The 27,714-nt window shown below is 34.7% G+C and overlaps 1 protein-coding gene across 1 annotated transcript; it reads right to left on the bottom strand.

Annotated features, from left to right (window-relative positions):
• LOC100373423 (ras-related C3 botulinum toxin substrate 1) lies at positions 1–27,714 on the bottom strand. The gene is made up of 6 exons (XM_085502592.1): positions 27,512–27,714; positions 22,584–22,655; positions 8,606–8,723; positions 4,629–4,691; positions 3,675–3,809; positions 1–630 (listed from the first exon to the last, which is right to left on the bottom strand). The coding sequence occupies exons 1-6, from the start codon at positions 27,544–27,546 to the stop codon at positions 475–477; spliced, it is 579 nt and encodes a 192-aa protein (XP_085358718.1). The 5' UTR covers positions 27,547–27,714; the 3' UTR covers positions 1–474.

Here is a 27,714-nt window from a genome sequence, read left to right as displayed (position 1 = left end):
TACTGAGCATACAAAACTGTGTATTCAATTATGAAAAAAAGAGAATGCACCAAGCAGTCAACTTTCATCCTACAGCAACATGCAACGCTTAGATGAGGATGTCTTTTTTTTAGCAGGGTACAAGACAGTCCTGCAAGCTTCATCAAATACTGTCTTGATCCCTTTCTGCGTCAGAGCTGAGCATTCCAGATATTTTACCACACTGGGACCAATATCCGTAGCCAATTTCATGCCCTGAAAGTTAGGAATAAACCGTGGTGAAGTTATGGTGCGCCGGTAGTTGCAATTACAGCGATAGAGGTTTATTATCAGCTGAATAGTTAACTGAGATTGTGAATTTTTAATTATGATGATTCAATTAGGAAATGGACCAAAGGATTATAGAGAATGGGAATAGAAAAAAACACTTTCAGATATTGATACAATGATGGTGGCGATAAAGCTAGCTATTTAATAATGCAGGAAAGCGTTCATTTAAAGTATCTTGCAATGCTTCTTCTTCTTAGCAACTCTTGGTGGATAAAGAACGGCTCGAATTGCTTCATCAAAAACTGTCTTAACGCCTTTCTGTGTGAGGGCTGAGCACTCTAAGTATTTCACGGCACTGATTTCTTTCATCATTTGAAGACCCTATAAGAGAACAGCGTATAACAGCATGGTAGACAAAAATGATTGAAGCTATAAATGCATGGAGCAGATGACTGTTATGTACTGATGCATTATGCTTAGAGTAGACAGTAGACAGGGTAGTTTATTTCATTCCTGATTGGTAACTTGCTCAAAAACATTTGCAATATTCACTGTAGGTTACAATGTTTTTGTTCATGACATGAATAGAACATTTACTAAATGCCACAGCCAAAAAATACACATGTTTTGTGATATTTTATTTGTAGCATGGCTGTCACTGAATAAGTACTAGATTAAATGATGCAGAGTTTTGTGGTATTTTATTGGTAGCATGGTTGTCACTGAATTAGTACTAGATTAAATATTGCAGACTTACTAAAGTAGATATATGAAGAATCAAATAAAACTCACACTGACACAAGTCACACATAGCTATTGGAAGTACTAAAAGCAAGGTACCAACTCCAAATGCTTAGGTAAACTACCCCACCACTGTTTTAAAATGTATGTAAGATGTAGATCATTCAACATTCATTGACACAAAAATTTAAACATTTGTAGTATTTAATTGATTAATATTGAGTCTTTTTCTTTTCTCTCATCTGCATTACATTAGTCCGTGTAAGTTATTATATATAAAGTTTGACCATGAATGGCGAGGGCAAAACAAAATGATATGCATCAGAGTCCAATAATGTTTGAACGAAATTCTCTCCATGAGATCCGGTCATGGCATGCCAAGTTTTGATAAATTTTTAACATTAACATAACCACTAATCAACAATCTTTAAAGTACCTGTGAAATGGCTGCCATTTTCACGCCTAAAATTATCCATTGATACATAAATATTATTAATTTTTATGTTTCTAAGCATGAATTTTTTTTTTAAGTGAAAAAATGTGTTTTAAGCTCAGTCTATGGCAACTTTATTTTTGTGTATTTTAAAACGAGGCTCCTCATTAGCTTCTCATTTGCATACAGAAATTCCCCTTGTGACGTCAGTCGCATGGCAGCTTGCATTGCCGATACATGTAAATAAGGCAAATTTCTTGTACAGTTTTCTCATCTTTGACTAAATTGTCACTTATGTACTTGTTCGTCGAGGAAGAATGGACCATAATGAACACATAGTATCAATTTTTGTTGCATTGGGTTGAGTTAGATGCGAAATATGTCTGTTCTGGTGTAGCTGGTCACCTTGATCGTCACCGACACCGGTGCACGTTTGTACACTGTCGCTGGACAAAATAGAATTTGAAAGTGTTGCGCCAGGTTTACGTCGTTGGCGTTTCTCTTTAAACCTAGTTTTTTTTTTCATGGACGAGGACAGTTTTTCCAAAATAAAAAGAATCTGAGGTTAAGTGGCTTTTGTCCACTGATGTCGCACCTTCGGATCGATTAGAAACGTGTGAATACATACACTATGCTTATACGTTTCACTGCAACTGCCCACAACACAACATCTAAAAACTCTCTCAAAAAAAAAATAAAATAGATCGAAAAATGTATATCGTTTAAAAGTATACTGAATGACCAGTGTTATTACGGCTCAGGGGTATGACTTCCTCTCACATTTTGTCATTTGGTGTCGCACTTTCGGCGAGAGTCGGAAATCCGAAAAACAGTCGAGCATTTCAGGATAGGTGGGCGTGGCTACTACACGAGAAATATACCAAATTTACTTGGATACGAGTAATCATTTTCAGCAAAAAAAATCAATAACTGCCCATTTCAGTGGGACACAGATCTAAAATGGGAAACGTGAGGGTGGGCACTGCACAGGCACTTTAATGTGCAACATATGTACATACAATGTTTCCATATAGTCCATCCATATATGACAGATCTCGATCCAATATAACAGAAATGCTTGATTTTAAGAACAAAAATGGCTGCTATTCGGCCATCTTGAAATAGGTCATGAAATGATTGGTTGGATTTATGATATGAGTGAAGTTTGAACTTAGTCAGCCCAGGCATTTTTCTTAAATTTGGAGAAAAATGAAAACAAATTTGTAACCATTGCACTCAATGACAAAATGAATAAGAATACTAGTAGTTCAAATCAGGTTGACTTTGCGTCAAGGTAAAATGAATGACACTAAGGCATGCTACCAGTGTGATATAAAAGACCCAAATACAAAGTGAAACAAAATGTGTTATGATCACAAAATGCAACACAAGCATATATATTCCTAGAATGCAAATTATCAAGCATGTGAAACTACTGATTTAATTTTGTTGTTCGTTTTTTTTTATATCTACTTATTACTATTACTATTATGTCAAATGTACCAATTGGTGATTCCAAAAAAATTATCCAATCCAAATAAAAAGACCTATTTAAAGGAGAAGACACAGCAACAAACATTATGTTCCTAGATGATAGAGTCCACAAATGCAAGAGAATGCAATTTATAGTTTTTTATATCACTATTCAAAACAGTATTTATCTTGATTTTCTAGCAAAGGATTATGGGCAAGTATGACATAATTAAGAAAATCATTTCATCTGTAGCTTGAGAAATACTGATATTTATTAGTTCAAATTTTCAGAGTGCTGATTACTTGTGTTTTTAATTATAATATCAGAAAATTGCAAAGACACAAAAAGATACTGCCAAAAAGTTAAAAATAAATGGTTATTTCAATTATGAAAATAAAACAATACTTTTTTTACCCCTTTTTTGCAGCCAACAGGTTATATATAAGCTACTTGCATCAATAACTTATATAAAATATACAAAGAATTGAGCATTTGGTGAAATAAAATATTTTCGTTTAGCCATGACAACATGTCTGGTTGGCATCAATATGGCTTCTAAACTTTCAACCAATTTAAAGTTATAGTTATAGATGAAATCAATTACTCAATTTTTTTACAACAGTGGCTATGATGTCTCCCTAACCAGGAAAGTATTTCTGGAGAAAAAAAAATTTAATATCTGGAGAAAAAAATGATATAAAAATATAAATTACATTCTTCTATATTTGTCCCTTGGATGTAAAAAACACAGGTTTGACTATATCAAGAGGTTCCTACCTGTGGGAATGTAATTGGCGCTGATTTCCTTTCCCTGAGCTTTTCAATTGTTTCTTTATCATCTCTCATGTCAAGCTTTGTGCCAACCAATATGATTGGAGTGTTCGGACAATGATGACTAACTTCTGGATACCACTGAAAGAAACAACACCATAGGCAGACAAGTTAGACAAGCGTTCAATGCAGATTCCATGTAGTCCAAATAACTTGTTGGTTTTATGTTCCACCTACCTCTACTTTATTACACCTACACCTGTTATTGACATGTATACAGTTCTACATTGTGTACATGTTCAGAAACACCTGCCACAATGTCATTATCTTATAGTATAAATTGGCATAAAACATTTTCTCAATAAAATAAATTCATGAATAGACAATATTGCACATTGTTCTTAAGTATCCCAATATTCATGACTGTTTTTGCAGCCACCTGAAAATGTCATACATTTCCAACCTGACATTTATATCACCAATTTTTTAATTCAGGCAAGTCTTCGGTGTAAAGCATCAAGTCCAAACAAAAGAAGACAGCTGGGAGCAAGTTAAGAAATAATCAACTATACAGTCATTGCTGTTTTTAAATAAATAAAACATTTAAAGTCTTATTTATGTTTTCCAATAAGTTTAGTGTTTTAACAATAGAGAAATAATATGAAAAAAATAAAATAATGTTAATGAGGAGTTTTTATATTGTATTATGCCATCAGATAGTGAAAATTAGAGTTATACAGTTTAGTTGATGAAGTAGTAATGCCACTGCTCCAACAGTCTGGCTAACAACTGTCTAAAAACCACCAACAAATATTGATTCGTAGCATGCAATTTGTGTCTACAATCAAGTTAACTTATCATCAGAGGTACTAAGATAAGTCACACTGAATTAATATGGCATATACAGTTGAGAGAATATTAATAAACTCTTGCTTCCTAGGTACTAGGTGTAAAACTTACCTTTGCTCTAACATTTTCATAAGATGCTGGACTTATCAATGAAAAACAAATAAGGAAGACATCCTGCAAGAAATAAAATGTGTATTTCAGATATAGAACCAAGCTGACCTGTTAACACAGTATGCTGTACATGTATTCGCTTTATGCTAATGTCAATAACAAAAGGCTTTTTATATGGCCAAAGTAAGTACATGGTTTATGTGCACTTCTATTGATGTGTTTCTAATTGAGCAAATATGGGACTGTAAATTGCAGTAATTTAAGGTGTATGTTTGGGTATCTTCAATATATAACACACATAATTACTACAACAGGCCAAAATAAAAATGTTTAAATAACTTTTAAAACAAAAACAATTAGATGAAAAGAGCTGCAACTTAAAGGCAACTAAGATGAACAGTGAAATGACATCACTTAATTTATAGATATAGGAAACTAAAATTGCTTATCCATGATAAAAACATTTATAGGAGATGCTCCCTTGAATAACAAGGACATCAATAAAACAGAAAAATCAATGAAATAGCAACCATACTGAATTCCGATACTCAATAGACAAATAAAATAGCATTGGAGTACAGCAACCAGAAACAATATGCAAACATATATAGTACAAGTAATACTGCAATCTATAGAATATATATCAGGATATACACTATGCTGGGTTTTTACTAACATTTCAACGGTCACCAGCGGCAAATTTCATTCAGTTTTGATTACAATATATTGTATGATTTCAAATCATGAATTATTTCATTAAAATGGTCATTATTTTACAGTATGTCATCATCTTCAGCAATTTTCCTTAAACATCAAGAAAAACCTATTGTTTTAATTGAATACAACATATGTATTATAATAGCATGTTTCAATTTTCTCCACACATTTGATATATTCATGCATACAAGTTTGAAATTGGCTAATAAAAACAATGTAGTATTAGCCAATATGACAAGACTATTCCCTTGCGCAAACCTTACTATGAGAGTTTATGCTATGTCATGTACAGGTTACCCATCTTGTTATAATTTCATTTCCTACGTTACCCATAATGCAATGTTCACAGATACATATGGTTCTTTGAAATGTGACTCATGCATGTGTATGCTTGCATGTCATTGAACCTTGCACAAGGACTTGTGCAACAATTATTTCATGATATGACAGTTCATGTTGGGCAATAGTAAACTAAACTAATATTTGTAATCAGCCAAAGCATGCCAGAGATATGGCTCTGGCATTCGACATTCAATATCTGATACAAAATGGCCACCAGTCAGCCATTTTAATTCTGATATGAACAACAAAATAATGCGCACCATGGTCCCATTCTGTTCAATGTAATCTGCTCAAGCACAAAATGAACCAAACAAACACATGTGAACATGCTATTTGTGCATTTTTAATTTGATCTGTAAAATATAATCTGTTCATACATCAGGTTTTAGAATGACACAAATGCTTGATTATGATTATTTTTCAGCACTAAAATGGCTGACACTCTGCCATAATGCATTCGGCCACATAATAGATATGGGTCTAAAGTTTTTATTTTTAAAATTACCAAACACCATGGAATGAAATAAATAATTATTGCAATCAAAAACATTCATTCATTGTCAGACTTTAATCATACCACCATTCATGTGTGATGAAAGGACACCCTCTATGTTGTAATTCTCTATGTTGTAATTCTCTATGTTGTACTTCTCTATGTTGTACTTCTATGTAACCATATGTTATATTTCAGTGAATATATTCTTAGTATATTATTGCTATTTGAAATGCATAAAATGTACATTTTTGGTAGAACCTCAGCCCAGCAATAAGGCTTCTTTACACGAATGGCAAAACATTTAGCATAATTAGCTGAACTCTGAGTTTATTATATAACATAAGCTGATCAATGAAATAGTATATGATCCAAAATAACACAGTTGTGTGTTTGACATATCAGACAGTTTTATGGGACTAGGATTTTGAGTTACAGCCAAAAGATCACAGACATCACCATGACTTTGAAAGACTATTCCCACATGTAACTACACTGTATGAGGCACATAGAGACTGAGACCATGTTTCAAAGGTTATTATTTTGCAAAGTAACAAAAAAAAATTGAAAAACAGAATGAAAGATCAGCAAGAAACTGCCAATTCTTAACCTAATTTTCCTATAGCTTTTAGAAAACATATATATGATCATGGGCTTTGTAAATGGTTGAGAATGCCTCATCTCAAATAGACTTGTTTGTTTTTTTGTTTTTCCACCACCTACCTTCCTTCCCTACCAATTCAAAGTTTTCAGAAACATACTATTTTATTCAGCCTTATAACATTAAATATATATAGGTCGCAAGTTACATGATTAGTCATATGATATTGCAAGTCACATGACATGTGACACCCACACACAAGATTCCCAGAAATTAGTGATTATCCCATTCCTTTATTAATTTGATACTATTGTGGTTGACAAAACTGATAATGCAAAGAGTTTGTGCATAAGTAACAACTATACACATGTTTATTGCTTTCTATATGTTATAAACTCTGCACTCACAAACCATTGCTGATTAAATTGCACAACTTCAATCACTGCACCCTGACCCAAGTTCTACTAAACTAATTAGAGTTTAGAAACATGACACTAAAGTCTTAAACTGAATAAGTCTTTCTCCAACGCTTGCCCAACAATTTACTTCAATTTCAATATGGCAGACTCACTATTGCAAAAGTCGACATTAGTGACTACACTTTCTTCTATGCTATCGATAAAGAGCCATTGCTTGAAACGTCTAGTTATTTTTAATAGTTATTTAGGACTACGATTACCAAATAATATCTTCTATATATTAGTGACATCCCAAATGCATTCTTACCACCCACCCATATTTGAACAATCACACACAGTGTCATATTGGATGAGAAGAAGGATCTATGGCAACATAATGTGCACACAGAACACATTATCACATCTAGACCCTTTATAAAATCCAATATCATGATGTGGAGGATTCATTATCATTGTTTTAAATCACCACGATCAGAATTAAACAAATTTAGTTAAATATGGGGGCCTTTTTAAAAAAAAGAAAAGAATTTACTTGCGAACATTGTTGTGTGATTATGTATAACTGTGACATCATAGAAACCTCTAATTCTGATAGTGGTGATTTGTAATTGCCTTGTGATAATTCCCCTTTTAATCTCCTTGGCAACCAGTATCAATACCATATTTGGAATACTGACTTTGAAAAAAACCATGGTCATAATTATGTATTTTAATGCAGATGAAAGGATTACCAATGTACAATTTTGAAGAACTTGACAATTTATCAAAAATGGGACCCTTTCTTGTATTTAAAATGCTCAAAATTACTCAAACAATTAGGACCCTAGAAGCAGAATTTGGGCTTAAACACAATTCAAGGAAGACTAAAATGCACTCTTAGTTCGCAGATTCTCAAATCTGTCATTAAAAAGCAATCTATAAATGAAAAACAATGCACGTTTTCAAATTACTAAAGCCTAGAGCAATGAATTGAAAACTTTAATACTGCCACGCTATATCTTTTATCAGTACCATGCTGTGACAGACCAACAGACAGCTTACATCAATGTTTTCATTTGAAATAACACCAAACATCAAATGTTGTTTTATTCTCAGTAAAAACAACTTTAACTTGTGAATGCAACATGAAAGGATAGAGGTTAAAGTGCAAAGTTGAAACTGCCTGATTGAAAATGAACAAAGATCAGAGGTTGAGAGTTTCTGTTATAAACTTATAAACCGATACCCCTACATCTTCAACGGGAAATATTCACACATAAACAAGAATTTCAATTCCACTTTACAAGAGAGAAAATTAATTGGAATATTGTTGTTACACATTCCTTCACACATCAGTTACTTAAACATAATAAACATAGAAATAATATTCACAATAAATGAATAAAAACATTACTGTTGTACTTACAGTCTGTGGGTAGGAAAGTGGTCTAAGTCTGTCATAATCTTCTTGTCCAGCTGTGTCCCATAGTCCAAGATTTATTGGTTTGCCATCAACCATAACATTAGCTGAATAATTGTCAAATCTGATGATGAAAAAATGTACATTTCAGAATTGGCAAGATAAATATTATAAACGATTCTACTGTTAATTAAAATATAACTGTAATACTAACTTCTGAATTGCAAAAAAGAAATACCGTTTTGCTGGTTACCCTCTATTCAATGAAGACTGAACCCGCTGCTTAGATCTTAGATAGTAGATAAACGCGATGTTAATTAATGATACATGTAATCAGAATATACTAAATTTCTAAACAATGGACAACAGTTTTCCTCACATGCAATAATATAACAGTTTCCATAGCAACAGAAGTACAGTGTCGTTCTTCATGACAAAATTTTACATGTTTAATGAGTAAAATCTTAACAAGTCAAAAACTTGGGAACTATCCAGTTCTAGTAGAACAGTAGTCGGGTAACCAGGCTATTATGAATACATGTAACATACACAGGTAGTTGTATAGATCGTATGGTAAAATGGAATATTTGTATTGCCAGTAATGCAAAGCTGATTAACATAGATACATGTACTACTGTCACACACAAATAGACCAGACAGGCAACAATAAAGTCAAGGTTTATTGAATACTAATAGGTTAAATATGTTTTCATTCGGTTAAATTTTATTTAAACAATTTTTTTTTGTCTACATGTCTTATTCAGAATCAAGCTATTATGGTCCAGAGTGTTTTCCCATTCAAGTACTGTCTTATAGGTGGACAACATTTAAAATATCAGACAACAAGCAAGATCATCATGTATGCCAGCAAGTAAGAATTACACTTAGAGCAATTTTTATTATCTGCACACAGGGGACACACCCACTTTGTCATTCAGAGGTCTTGTGAGAACATTCACCCTCACTTCCACTGTAATATATCTGAACTGACCTCCATATCGCATACACCCTACATACAAGTACCAACCTATTTGTACAGTGCCATAGAATAAATTAATGATTCATTTCAGTTAGCTTTTACCAAAATATGCATGATAATTGAGGTAAAGAGCTGAATAACTATACAATATATCAATAAGCCTGTTCTAGTTGGGTGTGGTCAATGCATGTGTCAGCATGACCTCCAGACATGTATTATAAACACTACAGCATATGAAGCAGGAAACCAATCAGTCTTGATTGGAACAATAAATTAATACTGTACATGCACCCCAAAGTACATTATGTATAGCCGACATGATATGTTTGGGAAGTTCAGACTAAACAAGAAAGGTATACTTGTGATGCCAGTGATATTATCAAACATGATAACTTTGGCCCACACACCAATAATATGTTGACAGACTTTGGCCAGGTGATTTCTATTGACAGATACATAATATAATAGATATATGATGAGCATTAGAAAATTCAAATGCTTATGTAAAAGGTATAACTATGGTCTGTTAATAACATGCCACATATGACATGTAATATGATTGAAGTAAGGCCTATAACAGCTGTTAGTTGCAGTATTACTGACTGACACATATGACATGTAGTATGATTGAAGTAAGGCATATAACAGCTGTTAGTTGCAGTATTACTGACTGACACATATGACATGTAGTATGATTGAAGTAAGGCATATAACAGCTGTTAGTTGCAGTATTACTGACTGACACATGTGACATGCAGTATGATTGAAGTAAGGCATATAACAGCTGTTAGTTGCAGTATTACTGACTGACACATGACATGCAGTATGATTGAAGTAAGGCCTATAACAGCTGTTAATTGCAGTATTACTGACTGACACATGACATGTAGTATGATTGAAGTAAGGCATATAACAGCTGTTAGTTGCAGTATTACTGACTGACACATATGACATGCAGTATGATTGAAGTAAGGCCTATAACAGCTGTTAGTTGCAGTATTACTGACTGACACATATGACATGTAGTATGATTGAAGGCATATAACAGCTGTTAGTTGCAGTATTACTGACTGACACATATGACATGCAGTATGATTGAAGTAAGGCCTATAACAGCTGTTAGTTGCAGTATTACTGACTGACACATGACATGCAGTATGATTGAAGTAAGGCATATAACAGCTGTTAGTTGCAGTATTACTGACTGACACATATGACATGCAGTATCATTGAAGTAAGGCATATAACAGCTGTTAGTTGCAGTATTACTGACTGACACATGACATGCAGTATGATTGAAGTAAGGCATATAACAGCTGTTAGTTGCAGTATTACTGACTGACACATATGACATGTAGTATGATTGAAGTAAGGCATATAACAGCTGTTAGTTGCAGTATTACTGACTGACACATATGACATGCAGTATGATTGAAGTAAGGCATATAACAGCTGTTAGTTGCAGTATTACTGACTGACACATATGACATGTACCGTAGTATGATTGAAGTAAGGCATATAACAGCTGTTAGTTGCAGTATTACTGACTGACACATATGACATGTAGTAAGATTGAAGTAAGGCATATAACAGCTGTTAGTTGCAGTATTACTGACTGACACATATGACATGTAGTATGATTGAAGTAAGGCATATAACAGCTGTTAGTTGCAGTATTACTGACTGACACATATGACATGTAGTATGATTGAAGTAAGGCCAATAACAGCTGTTAGTTGCAGTATTACTGACTGACACATATGACATGTAGTATGATTGAAGTGAGGCATATAACAGCTGTTAGTTGCAGTATTACTGACTGACACATATGACATGTAGTATGATTGAAGTAAGGCATATAACAGCTGTTAGTTGCAGTATTACTGACTGACACATATGACATGTAGTATGATTGAAGTAAGGCATATAACAGCTGTTAGTTGAGATGTCCAAGTCATGGCCATGAATCCTGTCAATATTTATACAAATTTCACACAATTTACAAATGACAGCAGAACAAAGATCAATGATGTTTGTTTGTTATAGCTCAAGAATTCAACCAGTCGTATGTGGTCTCTTCGGGTGAATTAATTTCACATTCTCAACCTACGTGTCATCAAAAAATAATCATCATTCTTATAACTGAAATAAGATATGTTAAGCAGTAATGCAACACTTTGTAAACACTATTTTTTTTAAACAGGAAATGTTGCTGGTGTACCACATAAATTTGGTGGATTTCCTGATGGAAGATAAAACATGGTGTATCTATTTTAATATAGGGTCAGTCTCAATAAGCTTGATCACCTAGGCTCACCTAAATGACATGAATTCTATGATTCTGTTTTTGGAGAAAACATTTTCTCATATTGATGACTAGCATAGTTTACAAGAAGGGTGGGTGACCAGACTACCGATTATCTTCAACATTCACAATTAGAGCAGAGAATTCGCAACTCCATTTTCATAGTTATGACTTGCTTATTAATATTCTTATAGACTCCTCAAACACAATAACGGTTAATAATCCTGAATAAAACTACAAAAAAATTTGGCCACAAAAAAACACAAATTTGACATGTATCCTATACAACTATTTTAAACTAATTTCTTTCGTATTCTTGAGTCACTAAATTTCAAGGTACAAGAGATTCTGAATGAAATATGGCCATGTTCAATGGCATCAAGGAAGTCAGGCTGGATCCAAGGCAATTTGGTCAGAAAAGTAGTTGTTACACCATTACTATCAAACTTCTAGGTATAGATCAATATATATTATTATAGTGAACATTAGCATAAAAGTTTTTCTTGTACCTAAAACAAATGACTTATGTATACTGGTATATACACAATTATTATATTAGTATTTCAGCAAGACTGATATGTGATGCATCTACATACAAAGATCAATTCCTAGTCACATATACATTGTGTACCACACTTCAACCATACAGGCATTTCAAACTCGTGTGACAAGTGAAAATTAGATTTTAAGTAGAAATCAATTTCAAGCCAAGAAAATCAACAACCAAACTGCTAAGAACACATCATAAGTAGGCATCTATTATACACTGAAATCAGTAGGCACCCAATATAACACTAAAATCAGTAGGCACCCAATATACACTGGAAATCAGTAGGCACCCAATACACACTGGAAATCAGTAGGCACCCAATATAACACTAAAATCAGTAGGCACCCAATACACACTGGAAATCAGTAGGCATCCAATACACACTGAAAATCAGTAGGCACCCAATACACACTGTAAATCAGTAGGCACCCAATATAACACTAAAACCAGTAGGCACCCAATATAACACTAAAATCAGTAGGCACCCAATACACAGTGGAAATCAGTAGGCACCCAATACACACTGGAAATCAGTAGGCACCCAATATAACACTAAAATCAGTAGGCACCCAATACACACTGGAAATCAGTAGGCACCCAATATAAGCTAAAATCAGTAGACACCTAGTATACACTGAAATAAGTAGGCACCCAATATGACACTAAAATCAGTAGGCACCCAATACACACTGAAAATCAGTAGGCACCCAATACACACTGTAAATCAGTAGGCACCCAATATAACACTAAAATCAGTAGGCACCCAATATAACACTAAAATCAGTAGGCACCCAATACACACTGGAAATCAGTAGGCACCCAATATAACACTAAAATCAGTAGGCACCCAATATAACACTAAAATCAGTAGGCACCCAATATACACTGAAATCAGTAGGCACCCAATACACACTGGAAATCAGTAGGCACCCAATATAACACTAAAATCAGTAGGCACCCAATATACACTGAAATCAGTAGGCACCCAATACACACTGGAAATCAGGAGGCACCCAATACACACTGGAAATCAGGAGGGACCCAATACACACTGGAAATCAGTAGGCACCCAATATAACACTAAAATCAGTAGGCACCCAATATAACACTAAAATCAGTAGGCACCCAATATAACACTAAAATCAGTAGGCATCCAATATACACTAAAATCAGTCGGCACCCAAAATACGCTGAAATCAGTAGGCACCCAATACACACTGGAAATCAGTAGGCACCCAATACACACTGGAAATCAGTAGGCACCCAATACACACTGGAAATCAGTAGGCACCCAATACACACTGGAAATCAGTAGGCACCCAATATAAGCTAAAATCAGTAGACACCTAGTATACACTGAAATAAGTAGGCACCCAATATACACTGAAATAAGTAGGCACCCAATATACACTGAAATAAGTAGGCACCCAAATTACACTGAAATAAGTAGGCACCCAATACACACTGGAAATCAGTAGGCACCCAATACACACTGGAAATCAGTAGGCACCCAATACACACTGGAAATCAGTAGGCACCCAATACACACTGGAAATCAGTAGGCACCCAATACACACTGGAAATCAGTAGGCACCCAATATACACTGGAAATCAGTAGGCACCCAATATAAGCTAAAATCAGTAGACACCTAGTATACACTGAAATAAGTAGGCACCCAATATACACTGAAATAAGTAGGCACCCAATATAACACTAAAATCAGTAGGCATCCAATACACACTGAAAATCAGTAGGCACCCAATACACACTGGAAATCAGTAGGCACCCAATACACACTGGAAATCAGTAGGCACCCAATACACACTGGAAATCAGTAGGCACCCAATACACACTGGAAATCAGTAGGCACCCAATATAACACTAAAATCAGTAGGCACCCAATATAACACTAACATCAGTAGGCATCCAATATTGCTCCTCTCACCAATTAACAGGAGACTAGTGTACGTTTATATGGTTGGGCGTTAAACCGACAACAACCTCAAGAAAATATTTAACAGAAATACAATCATAGTCAGCTATAGCTGTATGAACAACATCAAAGATACCATCAACAAGAAAAGCAAACACCGACTCGCGACCAAAAATAACACTACCACTGACGAAATGAAAGCCAACAAGTTATGCAATTGCCAGAAAAAAAAAACATGTCCACTAGACGGGAAGTGTTTGCAGTCTGGCGTCGTATACCAAGCAGAATTTACGCGTATAGACGAACACACCAGCGAAACATACGTCAGACTTACCAGTAATGAGTTCAAAACAAGATACAGAAACCACACTCATTTCACAATCAGGCCTCCAGAAATGCGACAAAACTAAGTAAACATACGTCTGGTCACTCAAAGAAAAAGATATTGAATATAACATAGTTGAACTCTGGTGACCTTGCCCTTTGTTATATAATATAATTCCCTTTATCATAGTTTGTTTCAATATAAATATGCATTGTCATAATTAATTTTGAATACAAGTTTTGGGGTTAAACCGACAGTGGGGAATCAGTCTACCGAATGTCCTTAAAAGATGTAAATATCTTACAAAACATTGGTGCCTTATTTGTTTAATTATTTTAAGGGACATAATTTCCAGCTTTATTCAAAGTAATTTAGATATTTTAGTATAAATACAAATGCCTCATCACAAAAAAAAAGTGCTGCATTTAGACGTGAATAGATTCATAAACCATGCAAGATAACAAAAAATCTTAGCTGGCTTTTGTCCAAGTATTTTGTACAGGTGTCTGTCAAAAATTAATTATTCACTGAGACAAATATGAACTGCCTCATTGTGTGACTACTGCATTATATGAAAAGTAAAAAAAAAAACACTCTTTATGAATAGCTATCATATTGCAAGCTCTGCTTTGTATGCAAATCAACTTAACTAGTTAGTTGGTGACCAGTGGAGGGAGAAGTCAACAGTACTGTTGCCTCCTGAGAATCTACATCTTCAAACACTGCATCTTTGAAGTGCGTTTTTAAACCAGTATTATAAAAACTCTATCATTCTGTTCTAATAGCTGAAACATATTCCTGCGAGTTTTCATTTGTCGAATGAACTGTTTGTCAAATACAGAATACAGTCAAACCTGTCTATAAAGGACAGTCAGTGGACTAAGCCAAACTGTCCTTTATAGACAGGTGGTCTTTATATGGAGGTGGCCTAATTTATTCATTCAATCATGAATATTAATTAGGGCGGGAATTTTAAGGGAGATCATAAGTAAAACATAAAAGCAAACCTACACATTGTACAATGAACAGGTCTTTTTTAATAAAAGCCACTCATTTTCATCTGGATAATTACACAGCTTTATTTTTTTACTACAAATTATATCATGTAAATTCACTGAAACCAAGTGATTCTGCCCATGGATTCATTCATGTATTTAATGCATCAGAACGACTGTCAACGATCGGCCGCATTGGCGTTTCAGCTTTTTCAGACTCTCGCCATGCAGTCTTATTCCCTAGTCTCTTACACATATTCCATCACAGGCGGTAATCAGTCCCATCGTTAGTATTGTCGATTGTAGACTGTGACAAAATGCACAGGCAAAGTTGCCGTGTTTGAAAAAACAAACAAGCATTAAAAATGAAGAAGCATTGGTAATAAACAAAATTTACCAAACTCATAACGATTGATCCAACTGTCAGTGTTGAATCAGAAAGTCAAACGAACCGGAAATGAAACACAATGATCGTACACGCAATTTTACAGTTATTTGTTGCAAGCATCGACGTGTCAAAACTGCCCAAACGAAATGAATTTTCTCGATTGCAAATTATTGATATTATCTTTTATAAAAAAAAAAGGATCAAAATAAATCAAAGAAAGCTTAGAAAGAACTCCCATGTGCTGAGAGTATTGGAGACACATTAAATATAATTCGAAATTACTTAGCTGAAAACTAATTATGCAAATCAGAAAATTAATATGACCAGATTTGAGTGTAAAACTAATGAGGTCTGCGCAATGTAACAGAAAATCTATGTCTCCAAGTTTAATTGAAATGTGATTAGAACCAAAAAATTATGAATTATTATGCTTATTAGGGAATTAATATGAACAGATTTTTATCCCAAACTAATTAGGTTTGTACATTGTCCTAGAGCATCTTTGTACTAAGTATCATTGAAATGGAATAATTAGTACCGTGAAAACTCCAAAATTTCGACCCCTCTAAAAATTCGATCGCCTATTTGTTTGCCGGGTTTCGGTGTTTTATTTACCTCCAAATTTTCGACTCCACTAAAAATTGCCGACTCATTCTTATTCGAAAATTGCGACCAGTTTTAGTTTTCCCCCAAACGAAAAAAAAAAACCGATGTGAGCGTTCAAACGGGACCTTCCTCGAAGGCATGAATCCGGGTTTCTGATTGACTGAGAGATTTTTATTTTATTGGTAACGAAAATATATTCTAAATAAACGAAGTTTCAAATAAAAACGAACACAAAAATCTCGGCATGCTGCGTTTCTGAATTGTTGATTATTACTGTACTCAGTAGTGATTATAATAATGTACACAAAATAAATTTGTTGAATGGTTATGAAATACAAATAAAAGTCAACTTAGTTTCATCGTAAGCGAATGATTCCGGTCTCGTATAAACGTTTGATGCTGTAGGATATCCGCCATGTTCTCTTAGGTCAAATAGGTCAAATCGCTAATTAACCAATCAAAAAGCTGGATGATGCCAACGTGTTCAAATTACCATAGCTTATTTAAATATGTTAATGTTATTGAACGCAATGCGGAAGAGATTGATGTTGTAGTACGATATTTTGGCTTGGATTTTGATGCGAAAACGGCATGATTTTTTTTAAATAAAAAAATTAGTTTTTTTAAAAAATAAACTGGTCATCTGAAGAATAATTTAACATTGTTCACAGTGATAACAGCTCATTCTCGAAAGGAAGCTTACCCGCTCACGCTAGTCACGATAAAAATCATACACGTGTACTCTTGAATAGACAGACGTCAATGACTACGGTAAAACTTAGACTCTATTTTAGCCGGCAGGATTGATTGAAATGTCCGAAAAATGACGCCAAAATACACCTTAAAAGTCCCATTTTATTTTCTTAAATCCCATTTTATTTTTTAATCCAAGGGCGAATTTACGGCAAATAAGGGACACGTGAGCTTTGATTCTAACCGGATACATTGCACTGGGTCGGGGAGATAGTTTGCTAAACTTCCATGTATCTTTTGTCCAATGGGTACCTGTACTTCAAACATTCGCAAGTTTTCCTAGGTAGTGCGAGACAGCTTTGTCTTTTGACCTATTAGTTTTGTGCTGACCTCTTCTCCGCCTTGATGTTTTGTTTTGCTTGTCATAATACTCACTGATTGATGACTTTGTTTAGATTTTGAGTTACAACTCGGCCACGACCTTTGCTTTTACCGTGAAACATGAGGAAGTTTACGTCAATTGACGGACATTGCATTTTTTAAAAACTAATGAAGCACACTGTCTATCATCCCCATTTTTTCATTTGCTGATTTCTATTCTGAAAAATTCGACCGTCCGAAAATGCACCTGTCACAAGGTTCGTGATGGTATACATGCCGGGTTAAATTTAGGGTTTGGAGAAAAGGTATATTAAAATACAGCCAGAGGTAGGATTATTTCACAGCCGAGCTAGTAGACTTTGAAACACTTACACACCCCAAAACTCCATTCATAAAGAGACGCGTGCCATACGTGTGCCGGCTATTGATTACAAACACCGGTTAAGTGACTACCAAGAATGATAGCACCAGTGTATTGTGTAAGCAGATTCCAACTATGTTCAGTTGCCATGACAATGATTCCAGGTGGGGGACGTTATAAAAGGTCAAGGTAGACGCAGCCGCGGGAGAGAACATTAAGAACTGAGGCAGCGACAGCAACCGGAGCCAGCCTTGTGTTGCGAGTGAACGGGGAGAGTTAGTTCATCCCCACGTGGTGTGCAAGCTACTCGCCTAGTCGACGGACGTTGTGTAGATACAGTGGAAGACTGGGCTCCTTTTCTACGTGCTGTTCCACGGAACTTTTGTGTTCGACACGAATCCTACAAGGTATCCTACGAGAAACCAGGCCTGAGTATCGAACTGAATCTACATGTAGCAACGTTTCTACTATAACCCGACAGAAGCCGGTAATTATCACGCTCATTACACGCACATTAGGCTAGGGACCATTGGCTGTGTTTTGAATGTATTTTGGGTAACTATTTGGCTAATTTAGTGGTTAAATTATTGTATTATTTGAAATTGTAACAGTATTAGTTTAATTGTATTTTGTGACAGCCCGTTTCCTGCTTCAACGTTTCGCACGCACGTCGGCGCAGTTAAGCAGCGGCGTCGTTCCATACGTAAAAGGTGCATTGCCTATTGTGAATCATCCCGGTTTCGGGTTGAGTAAACTGGTTATTCATGGGACGCCACTGCTTTATCCTGCCCTGACATGCGTGTTAATTTTTCCTATTGTACAGCGACCTATATCTTTGTTACGTTGATTCATATCAGCGAATTCTGTGTATCATAACCGGTTGTACAATTAAACCATCCTTTACGATATTACTGTGCATTTAATTGTGTGCGAGTGGGTCTGGTACTACCATAAGTTGTACAGGGAACAATCCAGGCATTAGCTGGCTTATTTTCGATATTTCAATCAGTAGGGTGTCAAAGAACCCACAACACGAGGTGAAGGCGTGCCTCTTATCACTTTGTGGTCGGATGCTAGCCTACCCCGTGACAGCACCTTAATTTTGACTCTAAAAACACGTCACATTTCTAACACCAATTATTTAAAACCGGTCGAAATTTTGGAGTTTTTACGGTACTTTAGATATCAGTGTGAAAGCTTAAAATTGGTTAATTATGCAAATTAGGTAATTAATATGTACAGATTGTAACCCACAATTATTCAGGTCTGTCTATTGTCCTACAGCATCCATGTACATTCATTGATATGTGATGTATAGTACCTGAGATATCAGTGTGAAAGTTGGTTAATTATGCAAATTAGGTGATCAATATGCGCAAATATTTACCGGAAACTAATTGGGTCTGCATAATTCTAGATTCATTGAAATGTGATGATTAGTACTTTAGATATCAGTAGAAAAGCTGAAAATTAATTATGCAAATTAGGTAATTAATATGCACAATTATTTACCCTAAAACTAATCAGGTCTCTGCATAGTCCTAAAGGATCTATGTACCAAGTTTCATTGAAATGCGATGATTAGTACTTGAGATACCCATGGAAAAGCTGAAAATTAACTAATTATGCAAATTAGGTGATTAATATGCACAAATATTTATCGGAAACAATCAATCTCTGCATAGTCCTTGAGTATGTAAGTACCAAGTTTCATTGAAATGTAATGCTAACTACTTATATCAAATGCTGAAAATTAATTAATTATGCAAATTAGGTAATTAATATGTACTGATATTACCATAAAAACTATCAGGTCTGTGCAGTGTCGTATGACATCTATGTACCAAGTTTCATTAAAATGTGATGATTAGTACTTGAGATATCAGTGGAAAAACCGAAAATTGACTAATCATTATGCAAATTAGGTAATTAGTATCCACGGATTATTACCAAAAACTAATCAAAACCTAGCATTAGTTCAGAGCATCTATGTACCAAGTTTCATCAAAATCCAATGAGTGGTTGTTTAGATATCAGTGGAACAGTCATGGAACCACTAAAAAATAGCTAATTATCATGCAAATTAGGTAATTAATATGCACGGATTTTTACCAAAAATTAATCAAATCTGCGCATATGTTCAGAGCATCTATGTACCAAGTTTCATCAGAATCCAATGAGTGGTTCTTTAGATATCAGTGGAACAGTCATAGAACAGCTAAAAATTAGCTAATTATCATGCAAATTAGGTAATTAACGAGCATGGATTTTTACCAAAACCTAATCAAATCTGCGCATTGGCCCAGAGCATCTATGCACCAAGTTTCATCAAAAACCGATGTATGGTTCTTGAGATAGCAGTGGAACAGTCAGACACACATACACACATACACACACACATACACACATACACACATACACACATACCCACATACACACATACCCACATACACACATACACACATACAGACACACTAACTGCAAAGACTCCCATTTTGTGCTTCGCACATGGGAGTCAAAAACATCTTTCGTTGAGAATAATCCTGAGATGACCCCTCAATAACAATACGTTTTGCCCATGCGCTAGCTTCATTAGCATAATTTATAACGATCAACAACAAACAACATGGCGGCCAAAATAGGTTGGATTTTGCAATCCCGCGATGAAAACGAAATAAACGAATGTTTTACAATTTTGTTTGGATATTTCATGTCGACAAGGTAAATAAAACATCTCTCATTTAATAAAACTGGTTCATTTGTTTATTTTGTTTTCGAGACGGGAGGTATTTGCTCTTCATGTGCGAGACAGTCCACAGAAGTGCCGCTGGCCGGCTGGGGATCCATAGTATAGTACCGATCAGAAACAAGCTAGTTTGTCATTTCAAACTTTAAATGAAACTGTTTTAATTTGTTGTTAAAATTTTCCAGTCTCCAGACGTTACATTCAGATGATATTCAACTTTTTGTTTTTACTTTTTCGCAACTTTACAAACCAAGTTGCGATGATCACCCCTGTCTCTTAGCCCTAAAGATTGCGTACTCGGTAATCTGAACGTAACACATGGCCACTTTCCTGTTAGCGATTCGCAAGTAGGTATTGTCTTTTTGCTGATACCGTCTGACGGAAATGTTGGTGGTCTTTATACAATGGCTAAAGTGTGAATAGGTCTACAATAGGGTGGTCGCTGGTCGCGTTAGACAGGTGGTCGCTATATCCAGTGTCTTTAAGGTGTAAATTGCGAAGGGACTGTACTAAGGTGGTCACTATGAGCAGGTGGCCGCTCTGCACAGGTGGTCGTTAACACAGGTTTGACTGTACATATATTTTAGAACAATTTTCTTTTTAAAATGTGGATGAAATGTTTTGCTTTTTATGTATTTTTTATGTATTGTTTTTGATTTGATAACTTTGAACTAAACAGATTTTCTATTACCTTCAGATCTTGATCAAAGTTTGGCACCCAGTTCATAAAAGTGCTTATATTGATTTTCTGACATCTTGTTTTCTGTAAAGAATTTATTGGTAGGTTTGCAAATGTGTATCCGACTGTGCAATCTCTCCATGAGTTGGTTTTGAAACCCAGTATGGGATTCTGAGATACATTACCAAGGATATTATTACAAGATAAATCATTTGCTTCATTGAACACATACAACAATACATATTTCCACTGAGATCAGTGACCTTTGATGTGTATCACCAGTGATCAGTCAAGTAGAAACAGTCAAAATATTTTATCAGATTTTCTCAATTTTTGCATGATATTTTCATACAGGACATCTGTTGTTCAAACTCAGGGAAGACTTTATATTGATGAATAAGGTGACCAAGTTTGATGAAGTTTGGAATAGAATTAGTAAAGTTATTATGCACACAATAACAATTATTGACGACGACAATGACAACAACGACAACGACGGACAAAATTTTTCCCTTAATATACCTTTCCCTTCCATCTTTGATGGTACGGGCAAGGTAAAAATACAATGGAAAATTCATGCTCATGGTAGCTTGTATAATAGCTCCAGCAAACGATGCATTTTATGTTTGAATGAAAAATTTATAATAATTTTTAGACCCCACCACTCCACACTAAACAAAAGAAATGAACTTGTATCATCATGCCGACACAGATCAAAAGCTCTAATATGTAACAATTAAACTTTCCATTTAATTTTAATTAATATGTTAATTTGCGAAGCTTATAATGTATGCTCTTTGGTGCAGTGAACTATTAAACATAAAGCACCTGATGAGTGAGGTACTTGTACCTTACGAAACAGAGCTGTCCAGTTTCAATATTCATGTAGTTGTGTATTAATTCCTCTATCACCGTGTATATATATATATAAAATATGCTTATGTACATTATGTACTATATCATGATCCATGAAATGATGTAAACCATGTTTGAAAAAAAATACAGAGATGTTCATTTTGTTTGTAATAGAAGACGTACTTACACAGTTGGGATATACTCCCCTGGAAATGCATTTGTTGTGTAACTGATGAGTAAACAGGTTTTACCAACCGCACTATAAGAGAACAAAAATAATGTCATATGATGTATGATTGTATGATGGCTTATGGCATTACTAATTGACAATTAATAATATCACACATTAAAATCATTATTCCACTATTAGCAGCACATTTATTTCTGTGAATAACGATGTTCCTGGTCAAACTAAGCCTTTATTACAATATAGCCCAATTTGCCTAACAAGATGTTAACTTGGCTCAACCAAGGTGGCTAAAATTATATTTTCGCTAGCAGGGGTATGGAATATTAAGTCTATGAGAAACTAAATATCCTAATACCGTTGAACATAGTAACATATATAATGTTTTATAGACAATTTTGTTCTAATATTTGTCATGTAAAGTATCACGTCAGTGGAAATCAAGAGTAGGGCGTGGGAAATACCAGTTACGTTTATATACTGTCATTACAAAATGTTTATCATAAAAAGTTGCAAGCAACAAGTAGCATGGTTGCCTGCCAGCTGGATTATTGGAGTGGGTGAGGGCAATGGTATGATAAAAAATAACTGCTGACACAATTACAGATTCACTAAATGTGAAATATTTAGAATGACATAAAATAAAAAAACATAGTTGAACTCTGGTGGCGTTGCCCTTTGTTATATAATATAATTCCCTTTATCATAGTTTGTTTCAATATAAATATGCATTGTCATAATTAATTTTGAATACAAACAAGTTTTGGGGTTGAACCAACAGTGGGGAATCAGTCTACCGAATGTCCTTAAAAGATGTAAATATCTTACAAAAACATTGGTGCCTTATTTGTTTAATTATTTTAAGGGACATAATTCAGATATTTTAGTATAAAAACAAATGTCTCATTGAAAAAAAAAGTGCTGCATTTAGATTCATAAAACATGCAAGATAACAGAAAATTTTAGCTGGCTTTAGTCCAAGTATTTTGTACAGGTGTCTGTCAAAAATTAATGATTCACTGAGACAAATATGAACTGCCTCATTGTGTGACCACTGTATTACCGTACTCGACCGCGTTAGCGCCCATGCCCGGGCAAGCGCCCACCCCCCACTTTTGCACAATTTTTATATTTGGGGTCACATTTGGCAAAGCGCCCACCCCTTCAAAATGCAACTAATTTAAAACTTGGTCTTGCGTAATGAATCTTGGTAATCGTTTTTATATGATATAGCGTGGATATCGATCGCTGTGAACATGTGAATGCGTAGAACACGGTAACCGTGCGTAAATTACGTTTCGACAATGACCTGTTAATACAAGTAAAATGCGATAAATATTTCATGCCATATTCAGTTTACCTCTCAAAAATGGCTAGTTACTAGTTTTTCGGAAAACCATGTCGTTTATTCGCTGAAATCAAGAGATCGTACTTCAACATCGATTATTCACTTCCGCATTGCGTTACCGGAAAGTCTTCGGGAATTTTCGAAGAATCGCGTCAGTGCAACACAGCATTCTGATTAGTTAATAACCAACTTGACCCATTAGGTCAAAGGACGCTGCTGTAGGTCAAATCTGCAATTGCATCATGGCGGAAAGTGATTTTCATCGAGAGTTTGCGTACGATCCAACAACTTCGTCAGTGGAAATATGACAATTTTGACTTCGACTGTGTTCCAACAAACTCAAATGTTTTTAATTCCGTAAATTATGGCGGTACGTAATTAATATTGTAATAAAATGTACGTATTTTTTGTGATAATTTCTGTTTATTCATTGTGAAAATAAATGACGACGCAACTAATTTAGTAATTTGATTTTCTCTCAAAGACGTAATCTGTCACTTGATGAATCAAAATTTTCATTTGCACTTTTTTTCGAGGGGGGTGCTCGCGTAAGCGCCCACCCCTACAAAATCGTGATTTTCCGAGTTGAGGCCCCTGGGCGCTAACGCGGTCGAGTACGGTATATGAAAAATAAAAAAAAACACCCTTTATGAATAGCTATCATGTTTCAAGCTCTGCTTTGTATGCAAATCAACTTAAATAGTTAGTTGGTGTCCAGTGGAGGGAGAAGTCAACAGTACTGTTGCCTCCTGAAAATCTACATCTTCAAACACTGCAATCTTTGAAGTGCGTTTTTAAACCAGTATTATAAAAACTCTATCTTTCTGTTCTAATAGCTGAAACATATTCCTGTGAGTTTTCATTTGTCGAATGAACTGTTTGTCAAATACAGAATACATATATTTTAGAATAATTTTCTTTTTAAAATGTGGATGAAATGTTTTGCTTTTAATGTATTTTTTATGTATTGTTTTTGATTTGATAACTTTGAACTAAACAGATTTTCTATTAGCTTCAGATCTTGATCAAAGTTAGGCACCCAGTTCATAGGAGTGGTTTTCTGACATCTTGTTTTCTGTAAAGATTTTATTGGTAGGTTTGCAAATGTGTATCAGACTGTGCAATCTCTCCATGAGTTGGTTTTGAAACCCAATATGAGATTCTGAGATACATTACCAAGGATATTATTACAAGATAAATCATTTGCTTCATTGAACACATACAACAATGCATATTTCCACTGAGATCAGTGACCTTTGATATGTATCACCAGTGATCAGTCAAGTAGAAACAGTCAAAATATTTTATCAGATTTTCTCAATTTTTACATGATATTTTCATACAGGACATCTGTTGTTCAAACTCAGGGAAGACTTTATACTGATGAATAAGGTGACCAAGTTTGATAAAGTTTGGAATAGAATTAGTAAAGTTATTATGCACACAATAACAATTATTAACGACGACGACGACGACAACAACAACAACGCCGGACAAAATTTTCCCCTTAATATACCTTTCCCTTCCATCTTTGATGGTACGGGCAAGGTAAAAATGGCTCTCAAATTCATCATGACTGTTAGAATACCAGCTGATCAATTTAGTGATGTTAGTTTCAGATCATGCAATCAGTAACCAGATCATTTTGAATAAGTGTGTGGCTGCAAATCCTGCCATCAATATTTTGGCTTTGAACAAAATATATGCCCTTACAAATAGGATCAAAATTACAACAATATTGGAGAAATGTATAGCCATGTTCTTGGATTCTGCATGATACGTCATATTCATTTGAAATTTGTGACCTGCTCAGATTAACAGCGAATTGTCTGGTCCTTCTTTATGAACATACTGTGGAATACTTTATTTTCGCTGGAATTAATTTTCGCTGAAAAGGATTTGTGAGCGTTTTGCTTGGAATTTATTTTCACTGATTTTTCATGAGTTTAATGTGAAATATAGGAAAAAAAGTATACTGTAAAGGGGGTAATTATTCACTGGGTTTTAATTTAGCTTATTTCACTGACGGGAAAATGCGCTAAATTAAAACCCAGCGAATATGTAAAATTTAGCATAAAATACATTATCTAAATGATAAAACCGTGAATTTAAAACCTACTGAATATGCCTGAAATGGTAAATCAGTGAAATTTAAACGCAGTGAACATTAGTCATTTTACAGTATTCGCTGGATTTTATTTTCACGGAATCATCCCTTCAGCGAAAATAGCGAAAATAAATTCCAAGCGAAAATAAAGTATTCTACAGTAATACAAATTTTAAATGCAGATGAAATGCACATATTGGTAAGTATTCTACATACTATAGTGCAATGCATGAAAAAACACAAAATGAATGTTTATAGGGTCTATGTTTTGGCGTATTAATGATATAAACAATATGGAAATTATTTCTTGATTGACATGCAAGCACGTCCTGCAGATGTATGCCCATCGACAATGTTGACCATATCAACATTAAAATATTTGAATTAGAATGAAAACTAGACATTGTTGTTTGCAAATATTTATAAAAACATTAATAAACTAAAGTAGAAATAACTCATTCGGTAAAGATTATAGAGATCCTTTCTAAAGCATTTTACCCTTCATCTTGTCTGAGGTACAACATGTACAGACATATTGGAAAACAATTGTCACATTAGGGTTTAAAGTCCATTGTCAATTTGGTGAGAACAAATTTAGTAAAAATGGCTAAATGATTATTTTTACTCAAGATGTTTACATAAACATAAATAAAGGGTGTAAATACTAAAGTATGTCTACCATTTGTTGACAAGAAAAATGAAAGGGAAGTAACACTGGATAAATAAGAATGCACTCCAAGTAAAATTTACATATCATTGCAGTTATTTCCTATTTGTTCAACTACGAAATTTTTGAAAGCCGTCCCTCCAGGAAGTGTTCTGTTTCGTCCCATGTACTTCCTTGTAGGGTTGGTAAACAAAAGTGCCTGTATATTTACACAACTGACACCACGCCATTGTTTTACAAGGTTTTCACACATTTGGAGATCACTCATTTACAAAGTTTTCACACACTTACAGTTACCAAATTAATCTTAACATTTTTAGCAAAGCGTTATGGTGTGGGGATATTTTTTGAACTTGAACCCTGGAACTTATTAAATTAAATCAACTTTTAACAAACTAAATTAATTGTATTGCCAGACAGTGTTGCAACTTTTTGATTCCGAATCACTTCACTAAGCATGAAAGTCGTGGACAGTATCCGTGGCCTTGCAAATATCACCCATGTGTATACTCATTAATAGAATGAAAAAAATGGTGCAGATACATGCCCATAACACACTTAAAATCAAAAGCCACAGATCGCGTTAATGCTGTCGTGTCATCGTGAGTTCTAATAATAAACAGCGGAGTAAAGCTTATAAATGACACTTTGGTGTGTATGTAGGGCCTGCAATGGTAAATTACTTGGGTTAAAATGTACGCGGAAACAGGGTATCCTCTTAACACGGTCGCCATATTGGTAAAACTCTCCACTGCCTTACTTGGAATGTAAAATACCGCCAAATGAAGGTAAAAGTGATATCTTACCCGTCCCCGACGACAACACACTTTATAGCCTGCATTCCGTCTAAATGTGAAATTTACTGAGTAAGAAATGTGAATGTGTTGTCAGCATCGAGCAGCAAACGACTGTAAACAGAAGTAAATCTCACAGTCCGGCATAGGATAGGGTGTGTAACAAACGCAAAATGGCGTGCCTTTATATACACCCCCTGCGAAGGTTCTAAAAA

Source organism: Saccoglossus kowalevskii, chromosome 8 (assembly GCF_978046115.1).
Source record: "Saccoglossus kowalevskii chromosome 8, keSacKowa6.1, whole genome shotgun sequence".
NCBI lineage: Eukaryota > Metazoa > Hemichordata > Enteropneusta > Harrimaniidae > Saccoglossus > Saccoglossus kowalevskii.
The sequence above is the reverse complement of the archived record's forward strand: the minus strand, read 5'-3'. Positions and strand labels throughout refer to the sequence as shown.